The sequence below is a fragment of the Mustela putorius genome, unplaced genomic scaffold, assembly GCF_011764305.1.
Source record: "Mustela putorius furo isolate JIRA1106 unplaced genomic scaffold, ASM1176430v1.1 tig00537248_pilon_pilon_pilon, whole genome shotgun sequence".
Taxonomy (NCBI): Eukaryota; Metazoa; Chordata; class Mammalia; order Carnivora; family Mustelidae; genus Mustela; species Mustela putorius.
The window spans coordinates 4189742-4207658 of record NW_025422387.1 but is presented as its reverse complement, the minus strand read 5'-3'; the positions used below and the strand labels follow the sequence as shown (position 1 = coordinate 4207658).

Genomic DNA, 17917 nt, shown 5'->3' with positions numbered 1-17917 from the left:
CAGCACGTATATCGAGTGTCGGTCAGCACGGCGCGAAGCAGTTCGACACACGAGCTCGCCCCACCTGGCTCACGGCCCCGTGGAGGAGACGGCGGGTTCAGAAGGCAGTCCCGCGGCTGGCTGCCACCCCAGCTGGTAAGTGGGGTCCAGAGCAATGGAAACACACTCGCTCTTCTTTCCGCAGAAACACAGCTGCTCTCCCGGAAGGCCTGTCTACCGCGTGAGGCGCAGCACACAGCAGAGGTGCTCCGGGGGCACTGGCCCGAGGCCCACGAGAACATCCACGCTGTCTCCCGACCTACATTCAGTGAGCTGCACATGCAACCACCCCTTGGAGAGCGGCAAACCCTTTCCATTCTTCTCTGTAACTCGGCCCTCAGCCCTGGCTGGGCCCAGAACAGTGTGCATTCGACTCAGTGTTTTAACAGCTTTACTGAGATACGATGGGCACACAACCAACCACATACATGTACAAATACAGCTGGTGAGCTTGGACGCGTGTTTGCACCCGTGAAACTGTCACACAGTGGAATAATACACTCAACCGTCACCCACCACGGTGGATGGAGCCCCCAGGAGCTCGGGGACCAGCGGGAGGTAAGACGGTGACATAGCAGGAGCAGAGGGAGGTGGCCCTGAGTGACAGACAGGTGTCAGTGGGGCTCGGATGAGCAAACACACACAGGCAGCCCCGGGCCACAGGAGTGACTATGTAGGGGACTATGGGATATTGAACATTAATTGGAAGCATAAGGATAGATATTCTGAAAAGAACAAAATACCCTAGAAAAAGGGGGTGAGGATGGCGGTGCTTCTGGGGAGCCCAGTCAGAGGTGACCACGTGCTCCAAAAAGCCGTGGGATAGCCTAGGAGTGAAAAGTGAGTCCCTGGATCCTGATGCCCCCCCAAGGGCATGGCGGGAAGCCCGCCATGGTCTGGGCACCCTGGCTCGGGTGGGACTTGGGGAGCCACAGGATGAAGAGTGTCCTTGAATAAGGGGAGTGATTTCCAGAGAGCTCAGAGCTAGGGGGCCGAGGTAAGTCCCTTCTCTTCTCCCCACTCTCCAGGAATAATCACGGGGTGAGTGGTTCAAGAGGGAACTGAGTGGCACTTCTGAGGCGCTCAGAGCCAACAGCTCCCCAGAGAGTCTGGCTCACTTTCCGCTCTCCTCTTAGTCAAGCTTCTCGTGCCGGGTGGAAGGGGGTGGTGTTCAAACTCCCGGAGCTTCACAGGGCTCCTTCCAGAAGGGACTGGGGGACTGGGCTCTGCAGGGAGCTCATTACTCACTCTCTAGACCCGGGCCGGTGGGTGAGCACCCACCAAACAGTTCCAGGGGTGGAGGTAGAGCCCTTCCGGCCGGGGCTCTCCCTGCACCGAGGGCCCCATGTGACACCATGGTCTCGGGGCCGCGCCGAGCCATCCGTATGCCCAGAAGAGCAGCACCAGGTGAGAGCAGGCTCGTAATCAGACTCCCCACTGGGAGGAAAGCTGCCGGGCCGGGCCAGGGGGGCTCTGAGGACGAGCACCGTGCTGGCAGGGCAGCTGGGAGGGGGACCCCCACTCAGGGGCAGGACCCCAGCTAATAGGAGTATGGTCACATCTGGGCCACGAGCAACCCGATCTCAGGTCTTCCCACTCTGTGCTCCGGGTTGGCCAGGCTCTGAACAGGGAGGCCCCCAGCGTCTGGGCGGGAGGGCCAGACCGGTGGCCGATGGAGAGGAGACGCATGCTATTCTCTGGCTTGTCACAGGAATCGGTCATCCTCAGACTCATCTGTGACTTTAAATCAGCCACCCAGCGGACCCCGCTGTCTTGCAGGCATCTTCGGGAACCGGAAAGTAGGCCAGGTGCTCCCAGGCAAGTCGGTTGCTGTCCTTGGCTCCCGCCTTCCTATCTGTCAAATGGCCTGAATTAATGTGTCCCTCCAAATTCACAGGTTAAAGCCCCCAACCTTCCATGTCACGGCACTAGGTCAAGCTTTGGGAGATGAAGAGGTCACGGGACCGGCGCCCTCCCAGAAGCAACCCCAGAGAGCTCCCTCGCCCCTTCCGCCATCGAGAACCCAGCGAGAAGGTGGCCGTCCGGGCAAGCCAGGAGGAGGGCCCGCACCAGACACCAGTCTGTCAGCACCTTCACCTTGGACTTCCAGCTTCAGAGAAATAAACGTCTCCTGTCCAAGCCCCCAGTGTGTGCTGCTTGTTATAGCCGCTCATGCTGCCCAAACACACGGAGAGTATCTGCGTTGGTGAGAGGTCAGGTATTAGACGCAGTGTTAGTGCCGTCAGCGCTGTGAATGAGACCTCGGCAAGACCTCCCGATGCCACGGATATCCCCAGCGCTCCGCTGTGCTCCCAGCGTCGTGCCGGGAAGCCAGAAGGCCATGCAGTTCACACGTGTGTCAGGAGCCAACTGGGCCGACACTGTGCTGTCAAGGCTGCGATGCTCCCCACCGCCTCCTGCCCCCCGCCAAGTGTGCTGAGAGCCATCTGTGTGCTCCGCGTGTCCCACCCCGCCCCACGACCCACCTGGATCATGTACAGCTGGGCGATGCGGTACTCCTCCACGGTCATGGGCAGAGGAATCCGATATTCCTTTATAATCATCTTGGAGTCCGAGCCTTCCCGTCGATGGGGAAATGCGTGTGGGGACTTCTAGGCGAGGTTCCTTAAATAACCATGACAAAATTCACTGAGGACCCCTGAGAGACACAGAGAGAGAGAGGGCAGGAGAGTCACTTCCGGAGAGGCCGGTGGGCACAACAGCACAGAGGAAGGGCCTGGTCTCGACTCGGCCACGAGCCCATGGCGTGACCTTGAACAAGTCTCTCACATCCCCAGCCTTCACTGTCCCTGCTTGCTCCGCGATCTCATAGAAGCCATGTGAACCCTGATCGGCCACAGGGAAAGAGAGGAATGGGAGGGTATCCCATCCCTGAGAGTAAAGAGCACAGCACTCGTTTCTATGCCATTCCAGCAAGCCGCAGCGGCAGGCCCCTGGGGCTCTGGCATCGCTGGAGGCAGCTGCAGTGACCGCAGCTGGCCCCAGGAAGGAAGGGAGGACCGACAAAAGTCCAAAAAACCCACGTGAGAAATTAAACACCAGCAGCCTGGGACCCTCCAGTGCTGGGACAATCGGTCCCGGGCATGTCACCGGGCCCAGAGGGGCCCCACTGCTTCTGGGCAGAAGACCCTGACTTCTCCAAGAGAGGTGATCTGTACGGGGGCTCCAGCTCAATCCAGCAGCTATCTGTAACGCCTGCTCTGCTGGTGACACTGGGCTCGGTCTTGGGGGTAGAAGACACAAGATCAGTGGGCGGGCTGCAGAGAGCGTGAACTGTATCTCAATATGGCCCCTGAGGAAATACACAATGTACTCACAGAAGCTTCTACTTAAGATGACTAAGAATATATTGGACGAAGATTTGCACCGAAAGCAATCAGATTTAAAAACAAGCAAGCAAGGCTCAAAGGAGACATACTCTCGGTGATCTGGAAAATGGAATTACCCAGCATAATCCCATCTCCCGGATGGTGGGGGCTTTGCCGTAAATATACGTGGTTCCCCGCAGAGAGGCTCCATGCTGCTAACTGGAAGGTGAGTGAAGTCTTCCGAGATAGGCAGTGGCAGAATTAGGATAGCATTTTAGAAAGACCACGCTGGGAACAGCAGTCAATGAAGATTCATGGTGACACTGGCTAAGTGGTAAGAATGAGGGTCCGGCCAGGCAGGTGGCGTCCCCGGGGCACCTTCTGTCTGAGGTCTGGGCATCACTCTGGCACTAAGGCTATCTAACGAGATTGAGGGAGAAGAACACACCGAAACTCTGGGACAATGGCCATGTAGGGCTGAAAGAAATTCTTTAATAAGCCAGCCAGGGAGAGTGACAGGGGGCTGGGGGATACTATATGCATAAGCCAGAGACGGGCCGTGGTACCAGCCTCAAGCAACTCCCGTGTTATTCATGTCGGCACAGCAGGTAGGACTGTTAGCCTGATGCCCCAGCACCAAACTCAAGCTCTCACACATCCAGTTGCTGTAAATGCAATCCAAATAAACATCTCTTTTTTATTTTTTTAAAGGTTTATTGATTTATTTTCAGGAGAGAGAGTGTGCCTGAGTGGGGACGGGGGCAGAGGGTAAGGGACACAGCAGACGCCCCACTGAGCAGGGAGCCCCACGTGGAGCTCCATCTCAACACCCCGAGATCATGACCTGAGCCCAAATGAAAAGTTGGATGCTCAAGCGATTGCACCCCCCCCCAGGAACCGCCCCCACCAAGTAAACACCTTATTAGCTAATTAGTGTTCATCTACTTTACATCACCCATGAACCTGAACCCCACATTGGCTAGCCACAGCTGAGACACGGGGCACCGGCTTCCTCTTCTGTGACAGGAAGACCCCAAATGAGGAAGTTCTGAGACCCCAAATGAGAGAGTTCTGAGACCCCAAGTCTGCCCATCAGGCTTCTGAGTGATGTCACTACTCACGCAAGCCCCCATGTGACTCTCCCTCCCCTTTTGGGTGGTGGTCGCACATCACCGAAGGCCCCTTGCCGGGAGGGACTTTCCCTCACCAGCGAGCTGTTCCAATGCCACCAAACACTTACTGCCCCTCCTGGTCCTGTGTCTTCTCTGGTCACCCCGAACCTCTGAATTCTCCACAAAGGGGAGGGGCTGAACTCTCCAGAGGCCAAGCCCAAGTGCCAAGAGACCATCCCTAACCCTCGCTCAAGGCAGGTGGGTCCAGCTCACAGCTGACAGGGCGTGTGGGTTCGGGCCCCGGGAGAGAGCGGGGGCTTCGGGCTGCTCCCTCCCGGCTCTGAGACCCGCCTGCCCGAGGCCCACAGGCCGACACCCAAGCCTGGCTGGAAGCAGATCGGAGGAGATGGCCCAGAGCCCCGACTGCATCGCCTCCTCCCACGAGACACCAGGATCGGCCAGGCAGCAAGACATCCGAACTGCCATGGGGGTGAGCTTCCCACTGGCCAGAGAGGGTCGGGCAGGCACTGGGCTTAGGGAACGTCCTGCCGCAAAGAAGAGAGAACCACAGGCTTGGGGGGAGCGGGGTGAAGTGAGTGCTGGAGACAGACGGAAGGACCAGGTTCCATGAAGGTCGTGCCTCTGAAGCTTTTCTGCGTGGTCCTCACTGAAGCCTCAGGGTCACCCTGCCGGGAGGGTCCCAGAGGCCTGTCACAGAAGAGGAAGCCGGTGCGCCGTGTCAAGCAGCACGCCCTGCACGACAGGGCAGCAGGCACATCCACGTCTGCAGGGGCCTCAGGAGTTCTCCTCTGCTGCGCAGGAGAAACGCCGGGACCTGGGCCAAGTCCCATCGCCACCTCGGTGACTCAATGACAAAGAAGTCAGATGCAATCCCTAAAAGTTCCTGAGAAACTCTAGGAGTCTCAGTAATCCGCCCTCCACTGTCTTAATGGCCCCCGGGAACATGACCTGCCCACGCTCGCCTGCACACAAGTCTGACCAAGTGTCCAGGCGAAGCGGGGGCAAAGCCAAGAGCGCCAGCCCCATGGTGGCCGCGAGACTCAGACCCCGCTCTGGACGCAGCTCCATCTGTCATGGGTTGAGAGACGGTGTTTCTGCCCGCAAGTCACCAGAGAGCTACAACGGTAGCAGATAGACAGACAGAAGGAAAGAACAGAGTGCTGCACAGTTAGAGCTCTGTGCATGGCGACTTAGGCGAGGAGGGAGGAACCAGAGCTCCACGAGTGACCACATATGACGGGACGTCATGGGGGAGCTCCACTCCAGAATCGGATTTCAAAACCTAACAAAGCCTTTGTGAGCCGTGTGCCTCCCAAGACACGTGGCTGGGCCTGCTGCGCCTGGCTCTCGCTGTGCGGAGGATGGGGATGAGACCGCCTGCTTTCCAGGGTTACCAGTGTCACCGAGATGAGAAAAGTGGACCAGCCAGGGGTGGCATTCTGTCAGTACGGAGGGGACGGAGGAAAGGCTTGAGGGAAGGTGGAGCTTCAAAGGGACGTGAGCGGGGCTTCCTGGAACCTCTGGAAGAGCAGAGGAAAGGAGACTGTGCTCCAGGAGAAGGAACAGTACAAGCCAAGCAAAGGCCCTGAGGCACTGATATGCCACGCCATCAAGGTGACCTCCCCCTGGTGGGCCTCCTGTGCTGTTGTGCTGCATTCTGGGTTTGGGCTGGTGTGAACACACCGAGGCCGTACCTTGCAGCCACTGGTCCTGGGAGAGGATGCTGTTCAAGGCTGAGATGTGGCCGTTCCCTGCAGCGGAGCAGCCATGAAGTTCAGGGTGCGGCAGGAGCAGGGTGACAAGAGGCTGTCACTTGCTTCCAGGAGTGCTCTCCTTCTGGGGGAGAAGAGACGCCCTCCTCAGACGAGGCTTGACCATAAACTGTAAACATCAGGCATTTCCACCGAGAGGAGCAAAACACGGGGGATGGCCATTGATCTCTGAGCCCTGGCCGCTTGGGGTGTTGTCTTTCAAGACGATCACTCCAAAGGGGTCTCAACAAGTACCAGCGTTTTCCTTAGCTAAGAGAGTCAGGCCTGTTTCTTTATGACAACACCCACGCCAGTGGGTTCAGGAATCCAACTCAACTTCCTGTTGAAGATGGAGGAGTTCAGGATCATTTCCGTTCTATGGCCCTTCCTCGAAAACACCAACAAGAGACACAGGGAAGTCACCGCAGCTGATGAAGCAAGGAAATTGCTACACCCCCAAACCACAGACACCATGAAGGCAGAACTGAAGAAAGCAACATGCTGAGAGCTTATGGGGACCTCCTCCTTAGACTGCCCCCAAGTCAGTATCACTTCCTGAAAGTCATGGCCATGATCCTCCTGCTGCAATGAGGAACCTGGGCTGTGGATACCACCCCAGGTGGGGAGAGGCATCCCCCCTGTCTTCGGTTTGTCCAAAGAAAAATTCTGAGTTGAAGTATTACACATATACAAAGGAGGGCACATATTGGAAGTATCCTGCAAGGACACATATCCTGCAAGGATCAAGAAACGGGAAATTAACAGCCCCAGAAGTCCCCCGTGTGTCCCCTTCTAGTCACGTCTCCTCAACTATGGATAACCACTGTCCCGCCATTTGCCTGATTTGTACTTTAAGAGAGACTGAAGCCAATGGATTGCCAACACCCAACTGTCTTTGAGCGATTTTGTATGGAAGCATACTGTTTGTGCTCTTTCGATTTTGGCTTCTTTTGACCGACATCATGTTCACGGAATTCATCCAAATTACTGCATGTGACTATAGACTGTTTGTCCTCACTGCTGTCTACTATGTCTTTCATTGGGTGGATGTACTGTAATCGAATCAACCCCTCCATTGTTGATGGGCATTTGGGTAATGTCCAATCTGGGGCTCATGGGAGGAGAGCGGCTGTGAACAGCCGGGTCCGCGCAGAGAGGGGATGTTACACTGCGGAATGGAAATGGGGTGGGAGCTGATGGGAAATCACACCCACATGCCAGTTCTACAACAGAACCTTGCATTCCCTTAAGGGTGTGGCTGGGAATGAAGTGAGGGTGGGGAGAGAGAGGGGGCAGCGAGGGGCTGGTCAGAACACAGCCAGCCAGTGATGCAAAGAGCTTTGCCGAGAACCATCATGATGTATGAACCCTGAAACCTGAGAGAGACAGAATCCCTAGGCAGAGGATGAATAACCTCTCAGGGAGAAGAGAGAGCCTTCCGGATAGTAAGTCAGCCCGTAATGGAGCTGCAGACTACTCCAGACCACTTTCCACATTTTCACAGGCTGCTGTTTAGAAGGTAGCTGAAGAGTAATAATCCCAAAGGAACTCGCATGGGTCTTATGCATTATGGCCGGGATGGGGGGCAGACGAAGAACACAGCATGAGGAATCATCCAGAGAAATACAGAAAGACTTCAGAAAAAAAACGAGTCACAGACCCAGAGAAACTACAGATAGACTCGCTTAACTGGTAGGGGCAGATGGGTATAAGAGACGAGACACCGAAGTTTTAAAAAGAAATTATTTGAGAGCAGAAAGAGATGAAGGCTGAAAAGTGAGTTAACAGAGTTCATGAGAAAATGAGAAAGAAAGACGAATATATCACCTATTGTTTAAAAACCCTATTATAAGCAATGAAAAAATGACAAAGCAGAGCATGAACGACCAGAGGTGTTGAAGGTCGGCTGCAAGAGATCATACGAGATTAAGTGGAGAAGACCAATAAGACAACAATGACAGACATGGGAGGGAAAAGAAAAGCAAACACATACATAATTGGTGAAGAAAATACAATAACGGAACAGGGGGAGAGTATTCAAATATATAATGGAAAAATCCCCTGAACTTAAAAAACAAAAACAAAATTGAGGCTACAAATGAACTGCCATGGGGCGCCTGGGTGGCTCAGTGGTTAGGCCTCTGCCTTTGGCTCAGGTCATGGTCCCAGGGTCCTGGGATCGAGCCCCACATCAGGCTCCCTGCTCGGCAGGAAGTTTGCTTCTCCCTCTCCCCCTCCCCCTGCTTGTGTTCCCTCTCTCTCTGTCTCTCTCTGTCAAATAAATAAATAAAAATATTTAAAAAAACAACCAACCAACCAACCAACAAACAAACCAAAAAATGAACTGCCATTCTGTGGCCCAGGAAAACTTGATGGTGTGATTAACACCAAGACATCCTTAAAAGGTTACTGATCTTGAAGTGCCTGGATAGTGAAGTCAGTTAAGCGCTTAACTCATGGTTTTGGCTCAGATTCTGATCTCAGGATCACGAAGTTGAGCCCCACATAAGGCTCTGCACTCAGAGTGGAGCCTGCTTAAGATTCTCTTTCTCTCTCTCCCTCTGCCCTCCCTCCTGCCAGCACATGCTCTCTCTCTTAAATAAACAATACACCTTTAAAAAAGTTACTGATTGGGCGCCTGGGTGGCTCACTGGGTTAAAGCCTCTGCCTTCGGCTCAGGTCATGATCCCAGGGTCCTGGGATCGAGCCCCACATCAGCCTCTCTGCTCAGCAGGGAGCCTGCTTCCCTTCCTCTCTCTCTCTGCCTGCCTCTCTGCCTACTTGTGATCTTTGTCTGTCAAATAAATAAATTTAAAAAAATAAAAAATAAAATAAAAAGGTTCCTGATCTTTAAGGATAAAGAAAGAACCATATAAATAGGGCACCAGGGAGGTGATTTGAGGAGATTCAGAATTCTCCACAGCAACCCAATTTCAGAACCAGTGAAGCATTATCTGCAGTTGTGACACAGAATTTTATACCCAGCAAAACTGTCCTTTGAGTATAAAGTTAATGGACATTCTGTAACACAAGTTCAGAGGCTTAGACATCAACACGGTCATAAAAGAATTGCTTGATGCCAAAATCCAACCAATAACTGAAGATAAGTTCATCAATGGAGACACCCCGGTGAATACTGAATGAGTATTTTTGAGATTGCGGCACTTGCCATTATTGAATAGAATATAAAAACCTTGACAATGGACACAAATAATAATATAACTAAAATTTTCCACTAAAATTGAAAGTGGGGAAAACAGAGGTGGATGGCATGAATGCTGGTTCATTATATAGATTAAAAAATTGAGGGAAGAACAGTTGGAGGACAGGGACTTTTAGGAAAGTGGAACTATCCTGGATGATACACATTGTCGTATGTTTGTCAAAACTCAGAGAACATGCAACACAAGGAGTGAGCCTAATGCAAACATGGGCTTTGAGTGATAATGATGTACCAATACAGGTTTATCAATTGTCACAAATGTCCCACACTGGTGGGGGATGTTGGTAGTGGGAGTGGCTGTGCATGTGTGGGGCAGAGGGCTACAGGGGAACTTTCTGTACTATGCTCTCAGTTTTGCTGTGAACCTAAAACGGCTTTGAAAAGTAAAATTTGTTCATTAAAAAAAATGATTCCAATCTCTTCAAAGTTTTTCTTGCAGAAAGTAGACTAAAGCTTTCCAGAGGCTAGGGAAAGTAGGAATTGGGGTGGCATTATTCATTGACTGTAGAGTTTCTATTTGGGGAATGAAAACATTTAGGAAATAGTAAGGTAGGTAGAGGTACAGTATTATAAATGTACTTAAATGCCACGGGACCGTACACTTACCATGTTTACAAGGGCAAATCTTATGTCATATATTTACCACAATTTTTCAAAAGTAAAAATGTAGTATACAAAAACCCACTGAGTTGTGCATTTGAAATGAATTAATTGTCTGGTATGTGAATTATATCTCAATAAAGCTGTTTATAAAGTTTTTCTCGGGGCGCCTGGGTGGCTCAGTGGGTTAAAGCCTTTGCCTCCGGCTCAGGTCATGATTCCAGGGTCCTGGGATCGAGCCCGGCATTGGGCTCTCTGCTCAGCAGGGAGGCTGCTTCCTCCTCTCTCTCTGCCTACTTGGGATCTCTGTCAAATAAATAAATAAAATCTTTTTTTAAAAAAGTTTTTCCCTTGAAAATTTTTTTCTCTCTTCTCTACATTAACTTGAAGGAACTTTTAGGAACTACTATCACTTGAAGAGGAAGAAGTGTGGTTCTGAAGTTTAGCAATTTCCTCCCATTTCATTTCAAATACACGCAAACGGATTTGTCTTCAGTTAAATTTAAGAAAATTAAACTCGATTTTTCATTTTAAAACTGCTAAAAATGGCTAAAACCCATTTTGTTGCTGTTGTCATCACTACTCTGTATGTGTCTGTTTGTGGGAAAGTTTGAAATGATGCTCGCTGAAGGCTGGTGAGGGTTATCTCAAATCAGCGGAATTGGGTGCAACTTTTCCTTGTACTTTTATTAGTTGACTTTTTACAAGGCAGCAGCAAGCAGAATTTGAGCAGGAGTCTGAGTACCAGCCAAAGAAGGACAGTCAAGGTAGCTGTTAAAAACCATGTACTTTGAGTCAGCCAGACCTTCTGCTACCTCCCAGCGGTGATCATGGGCAAATTGCTTAAAGTCTTTGATCTTTCATTTTATCTTCTACAAAATAGCAAAATAGTAGTTGAGAACAGCACCTGCCCCATTGGACTGTCTTGAGCATTAAATGACATAATGCACATCAAATGCTTAACCCACTTCCACCCAGTACTCAGTGTGCAGTTAGGTGGTGTTTCTGAGCTCAGCATGGTAGGAAGGCTGGTGCCTGAGCCCGGATAGCTTTCTGGCTGAGCTGCTTACCTAAGGTGCAGCCCCTAAGCCCACCGCCATCAGGGAAGGACAGCCTAGCACCCAGGGCACAGACGTCCAAAGGACAGGTGACCTTTTGGCAGGTGCCTGGTTGATTTCATAGACACACGCATAGACATAGACATAGACACAGGCACGGCAGGGTCCCCTTGCTTTCTCCCTGGTTAAGCCTGAAGCAAGAGTGTGCAGGCGGACCCCAGGCCGCTCAGGAGAGAAGGTAGTGTGACTGGTGTGTCTGCCTGTGCCCTGAGCCCCCTTCAGCCAGCAGCTGAACTCGCAATCTCATTACATCCACTCCGGCTGCCTCGGTGCGTGCGAGACACACATTTCATCTCTGTCCCTGCAGGAGTCGTGATGGGTTAGACAGAATCATATTTTACTACTCACAACAGGGCCGCTCCCAGTGCCTGGTGCGGTGAGAGGGAAGAAGAAAAGCACGCGTCTCCCGAGGCCCTTCTGCGAGGGAGGCTGGGCGAGGAGTCCGAGTGACCGCCGTGCCCAAGACACACCTGTCTGCACAACCCCCCAGGCTTTCTCCAGGGGGACAGGACAGACCTTCCCATGGGCCTCTGATAGGGCCCCTGGCTTTCTGGAAGCCCTGAATTCACGACCTCAGGAAGGACCCCGGCCCCCATGGTCATCAGTGTGTTAGAGGAAGCAGAGAGGCCAGAGGTCAGAGTCCGAGCCAGCTGGCGTGGTAATCAGGGAGGCCATCGGGGCTGAGCCCAGCCCTGGACAAGGCACGAGGCCTGGCAGGAAGGGTGTCATCCCCTTCCTCTCCGGCAGCCTGTCCCATCAGGACCCATACGAGGAAGACAAAAGGAGCCTGTGGGTGACCAGGAACCCCTGGTTCTGCCTGAGGGGTCAAGGTCAGGACATGTCTTAGGGCCTCCCCAGGCTTCAGGGATCCCCCTGGCATCCCTGAAGGGGCTGGGGTGGCCAGGCTGGAGGGACTTTAGTAGAGCCTGGCGGGTCACTGGGGTTGGGCTCAAAAGGGTGCGTGACCGAGCAGGTGGGCAAGACCCCTCTTTGAGCGAAGGCCGTGGGGAGACGCCGGACTGGGAAGGGAAGAAGAAAATTGAGTTTATTGAACCTAATCTGCTTTTCCATGATTAGCTGTGGTTTGACGTCACAGATGGAATTTAGGAGCGTGGCTGTGCAGACACAGCGGAGGATGGAATCCGTCCAAACGCAATTCGGCTGCATTCTGGCCATTAGGTCTGGAAGCGACTCGAGCCAGGCCCTCGGAGCCTGCCTAGACATCTGTGACAGCGTGGAGGGTGGCTGGCGGGAGAGACGGGGGCCGAGGCAGCCTCCAGGGGATGTGTCTGTAACATCCCCTCTGGTTCTCTTGGGTCTCTCTTCCACATCCTCCAGGAAAGCCCCCTTCCTCTGCTCTCGGCTTCCCAGGTCTGCGGGCCCCTCCCTCATCGGAGGCTGAAGCGGGTAACAGAACTTCACCTGCCCCCACATGGGCAGCTCTGCCCCTACCCTCTGCATCCAGGGATGGTTGGCTCCAGATGAATGGGGTGCGCAGAAGAAAGGAGCAATTCCTTGTGTGCCTGGGACCAGCCCCTCCGGGGATGGGGGAGTGTGTGCACGACGTCTGCATCCACAGCTGCCTCTCTGCCCCCTGGGGGGTCAGAGCAGGGGCAGGCACATCCCCCAGGAAAGTGTGAGCTGGAAGGAGCTGGGGGAGGAGCGGGTCGCATCCCTGCCCCCAGAGTCTCCAACTGTAGCTGGAGATGGGGGGCTTCCACCAAGACTTCTCTGGAGGCAACGGTAAAGACCCCCCACTCCAGTCCAACCGTCACCTTATAAGTGAGACTGAGACCTGGATTTTGCAAGCGTGGTGGGTTGGAAGACCCAGCGTTACCCCCTGCCCTGGCCGGAGCAATGAAACAAGGACTCATGGAGCCCCCAAAGCCCTGGGCCCCCATGCAGGCACCAATATTTCGGGGAAAGGCCGTAAATATCATCGCTGTGTGCCCAGAGCGCCGGGCTGGGGAATGCGGCCAAGCCACTGCAGGGCTGGACTGTCAAAGCCACGGGACAGAGAGCGGGCACCGCAGGACACACACTGCTCTGCAGGGCTAGGAACCCTTAGAAGATCCTTGAAGGAAGGTAGTGTAGCTTTTCTTCTGTAACACCCCAGCCTGAAAGGCAGCCGTGAGATCAGTCGGAGAGCTTTCCATCGCTGTGCTGGAGACAGCAAAGCAGGTCCAGAGAAGGTAGGCTGCCCCACTCAGGGACAGCCACAAGAGAAGGGCGATTGGCACTCCAAATTCCTGTCTCCCACCCTCCTGCCAGGCCTGCAAAACCCCCCGCTTTTCGGGAAAAGGGGAGAGGAGATTTACAGGTGAGGAAGTCAAAACCGAGACCAGCTCCCCCGGCCAGCGCTCCCCTCCTAATCTCTCCTCATCGTGCTCCAGGGACCCTGCTCTGCTGGTCACTGTAGCTGTGACCATCACCACGCTGGCCTCCAGGGGGTGCTCCCCATAGCGAGCACAGAGGCCAGCTCAAACAAGCCTGCACGCCACCGGGGCCGAGATGTGACAAGGGAAACAACCGCAGAGGGACCCTACCCGACAGCCTGGCTGGGGGCCGAGCCCATCCTCTGGGGCGTGCTCCCGGGCCTCCTGCCCCCCACCCCGCTCCGTCACCTCTGCCAGAGGCTATCACTGCAGCAGCAACATCCAGATCATTCCATGTCACCAGAACACGTCACTCACCTAAGGTCCTGCATCTGGAGCATGCTGGCCTTGGAGAGGAGCTCCCCTCTAGGGAAGAAACCCCAAGCTATGGGGTGGGAAGAAGGGGGGACCCCCAGATATTTGCAGGTGGGGGGCACCTCCGGGCGGGTAAGGCTCGGTGACCCTAGTGTCCAGCACGGAGCTTGGCGCATTGGCAGGTATTGGGTGCCCTGTGGATGCTGCCCCGGAGGGCCTCCGCGAATCCTGCTGCCAGGGGAAAGAAGCTGTGGGGCACCCAGCGTGCCCAGAGGCAGAGCTGGGATTTTCACTACCACTGGTGACGACCGCTTGTCATGATGACAGTGTGATAACAACTTTCGTGGAACATCAGTGACTATCGCAGCTACCAGGGCTGGGGGCTTACTTCCCGGGCCATCCTGGGCTCGGGTTTTGACCGGACACCTCGATGGGGGTGGGGGGGGGCACCGCCTGGCAAGCTCTTGTGCCTCCCACTGGCCATCCTGCACCTTCTCTCTGATCCCCGTCTCTCTCTCCTCCAATTCCCACCTGCCGTCAGTCTGTCGCTCTCCTGGACCCCCGCCCCCGTCAGCACACAAGCATGCAAGGAACGGCTCCCAGGTTTGCAAAAACCAAATCCCACGGCCCACAACCCCACTTTCTTGGTACCACCCCCCTCTCTACTCCTCCCTTCTGGCAAAATCCTCCTACGCTTAGCTGTGCTTGGGATTTCCATCTTCCCAGGCTCTTTCCCAACCCACCACCCCACGGCAACTGTGCCGGTCAGCCCGCCATTGACCTGAGCCAGGGGTCCCTGAGGGGCTGAGCCAGTCCTCATCGCCTCCAGACCTTCGCTAACGCCTGCATTTAACACCCAGTGATGGAGCACAAGCCGGGGGCTGGCAGGGAGCACTGCCCTTGCCTCGGTTTCTGCCCGGACGAGGTTCTCTCTGCTCAGCTGACACACCCACCGATGAACCTCTGCTCGGAGCCGCCTCTGTGCACCATTCCAGGGGCCCCAAGCAAAACAGCCATCAGCAAATTATGATGTGCTTTTTGTTCCAAAAGAAACACAGCTGGTCTCGTGCAGGCTGCAAGTAGCCGGGTGGGGCTGACCTCCCATCTGGAGGGGCGCACGCCCCATGCTGGAGTGTAGGAGCCGGTGTCCCCAGTCCTGCCCGCTTCAGCCCACCACATCCCGACACTCCACGGCTCCCCGCACTGCCCGCAACCACAGCTTCCAAACTTGCCAGATCCTAGAGACCACACGGAGTGTGCTTTAGAGATACAACTGAGGAGCAAGGGTGGGGGGTTGTCAGAGCCTGAGCCCCCCACCCCACCGTGCCTCCCTGCAGGGCAGTCCCACATACAGAGCGTGAGGAGGACGCTGTAGGGGACGTCCAGTCTGTCCAACGCTAATGCTCCTGGAGGCCCTACCAGGGTCGCGTCACAACCCACACTCCGGGGCACAGCAAACCAGACCTTCTGATTGGTTCCCTGGCTTACAGACCCCTCCGACCATTCACACAGTCTGGCAACCCAAGTAAATTAGGAGTCACGGAACCCTCCCGCTTGCCTCACACCAGATGGACTGCCCCCACTTATCTGTTTTATTTCTTTTCTTTAAAGACTTCTATTTATTCATCTGAGAGAGAGAGAGAGAGCATGAGAGGGGAGGAGGGGCAGAGGGAGAAGCAGACCCCCGGCTGAGCAGGGGGCTGGATGCGGGACTTGATTCCAGGACTCCAGGATCATGACCTGTGCCGAAGGCAGTCGCCCAATCAACTGAGCCACCCGGGTGCCCTGTTTTAGTGAGATGTAATTCACATACGATATACAGCTTTTCAAAGTGTCCGATTCGGTGGTGATGAGTGTATTTACAGACTGTAGCATCACCACTACCTGGCTCCAGAACGTTTCCTCACCCCAAAAGGAAGCCTGGGTCCCGTGAGCCCTCGCCCTCTGCCCCCACCCCCACCAACTTCCTGCCTCTCATTCGTCCGCTTTCTGTTTCCACGGACTTGCCTTTCTGGACGCATCACGTAAATGGATTCGCGCCCCGTGCGGCCTTTTGTGTCTGCCTTTCTTCCACTTTGCATCACGTTTTCAAGGTTCATCCACACCGTGGCACGGAGCAGTACCTCCTGCCTTCTTAGGCCAGAATGATATTCTACTCCATGGCTATTACCCCCATTTTTATAGCTGAGGAAGCCAAGGCTGCGTGTCATCAAGGGACCTTGTCTCCACCGTGACTCAGTAAGTATTGGAGTCCGGTCCATCTCTCTGTGCAGCCAAGACAGAAACAGCTAAGAATTGAACAACCGTCATCGAAAGGGACATCAGCGTACATACATATATACCCTTGGCATGAATAATAGCATTTTATGGTTTACAAAAGCTTTCGCTTCATGCTCTTGCTTTTTCAAATTAACCCTACAAGGTGGAACACACAGGTATGCTCTATGTTTGCAAGGACCCAAACGGGTAAGTGCTATGTTCGAGGTCAGAAGTAATTATTGATGCATTCCTGGTGGTCAGAATCTGGATACAATGTGAGCAAACAGGACAGCTTTGATACATTTTTACAAAGATGTCATGTTTTTATTTTTTTAAGATTTTATTTATTTACTTATTGAGAGACAGAACAGGAGCGGGTGGGGGGGGGCGAGGCAGACGGAGAAGAGAAGCCCAGGCAGACCCGCGACGTGGGGCTCTATCCCAGGACCCTGAGATCACGACCTGAGCCGGATGCTTCACTGACTGAGCCACCCACATGCCCCTCAAAGATGCATGATTTAGAAAAATACTTTTTTTCTCTCTTTCGGGTTACTTTGTAGTAAATTCAAACCTTGGAGCCAAGGGAAAACCCACGTAAACTCCATGCAAGAGTATTTACTTGGTTTTAATTTAATGTTTCTGACTGATCTCGGAAATAAAGATTGCTATTTCTTTCAAAATACAGACTCCTTGGTTCCAGCCCAAATCACTGCATTGCCAAGGGAGGGCCATTTGGACCATTTATTGAGGTTAAATTCTCAACCTCATCATCTGGTAGACAGGGTCCTTAAATTCTTGTCTCAACAAACCCTCCAGCATCCCCTCTCAGCAAGAGATCTTAGACCGGGGCCCGATGTCAGGCTCCATACCAGGAGCTAGGGGTCCAGGGGACTAAGACAGAACCCCTGAGGAGCCTCTTGGCCACACGAGGAGACAGACCTCCCTGAGTCATCGAAGACCTGCTGGGGAATATTACTCATCCTTAAAAAGGAAGGAGATTCCCACTGTAGGAACCCAGCATGCTTCCTTCTCTTAGAATAAGCCAGCGAGTTCCTGATTCCGGCCTCGGCCCTGCCTGTTAAACCCCTGTACCCCAGCCTTGGCCCGGCTGGCTCCCTGCGGTGATCTGGGCCTTGGGCCAGAGGCCGCGCCCCCTCTGTGGAGGACCCCCACGGCTCACCACACTCCTGAGCGAGGGGACTCACTCGTACACTGCCCCCCTCCTTGATAGCACGGACAACCCCACACCAGGGACCTCGCCTGCATCCCTCGCGGCCGGAAGAAATGACAGCACATCTGTGCTACTCCCCCTTTTCGGTCTCTGATCCTGGGGAGCAGGGGGTCTGGCACCTAGCAGGTACCAAAGAAGGTTCGCTCGGCGAATGTTCCCCCAAACCCCTCGTCAGGCAGATAGTGCCACTAAGCAGCCAAAGTGCTAATTACAAACTGCTCTGTTAGCTGTTCTCAGAGCGACTACAAGATCCTCCAAGAATAGCGCACGATTCCCTGCCACGTCCCTGGAATAACAAACCCAGTTTCTTGACGGCGTCTGTGACTCAGACTGTTCCCAGAGCCAGACTTGCCTCCCCCCAAGAGAGTGCTGTGTGCAGGGGCAGAAGCCTCAGACAGACAGAGGGCTGGACGCTGTTCTCCACGGAGGGAATGGGGGGCCTCAGGAGCCATCTTAGCCCCCTTCCCGTGGGGGAGGCGGGTGTTTGGCCCTGAGGGGGATCCGGCAACACTGGGTGGCCCCAGTCACCTTCGCTCCCAGATGG

The 17917-nt window shown here is 54.1% G+C and overlaps 1 protein-coding gene across 16 annotated transcripts in view; it reads right to left on the bottom strand.

Annotated features, from left to right (window-relative positions):
* PITPNM2 (phosphatidylinositol transfer protein membrane associated 2) overlaps positions 1-17917 on the bottom strand; it is a 134469-nt gene that overhangs the window by 30157 nt on the left and 86395 nt on the right. For 6 of the 16 annotated variants that reach the window (XM_045073510.1, XM_004753133.3, XM_004753132.3 and 3 more), the window contains exon 3: positions 2526-2698. The exons of 9 other annotated variants lie outside the window; for them this stretch is intronic. In XM_045073510.1, coding sequence (XP_044929445.1) covers positions 2526-2603 — 78 coding nt within the window. In that variant the 5' untranslated portion in view covers positions 2604-2698. Of the gene's footprint in view, positions 1-2525; positions 2699-6195; positions 6338-17917 lie in introns of all 16 variants that reach the window. One more of the 16 variants, XM_004753134.3, reaches the window with a different exon arrangement.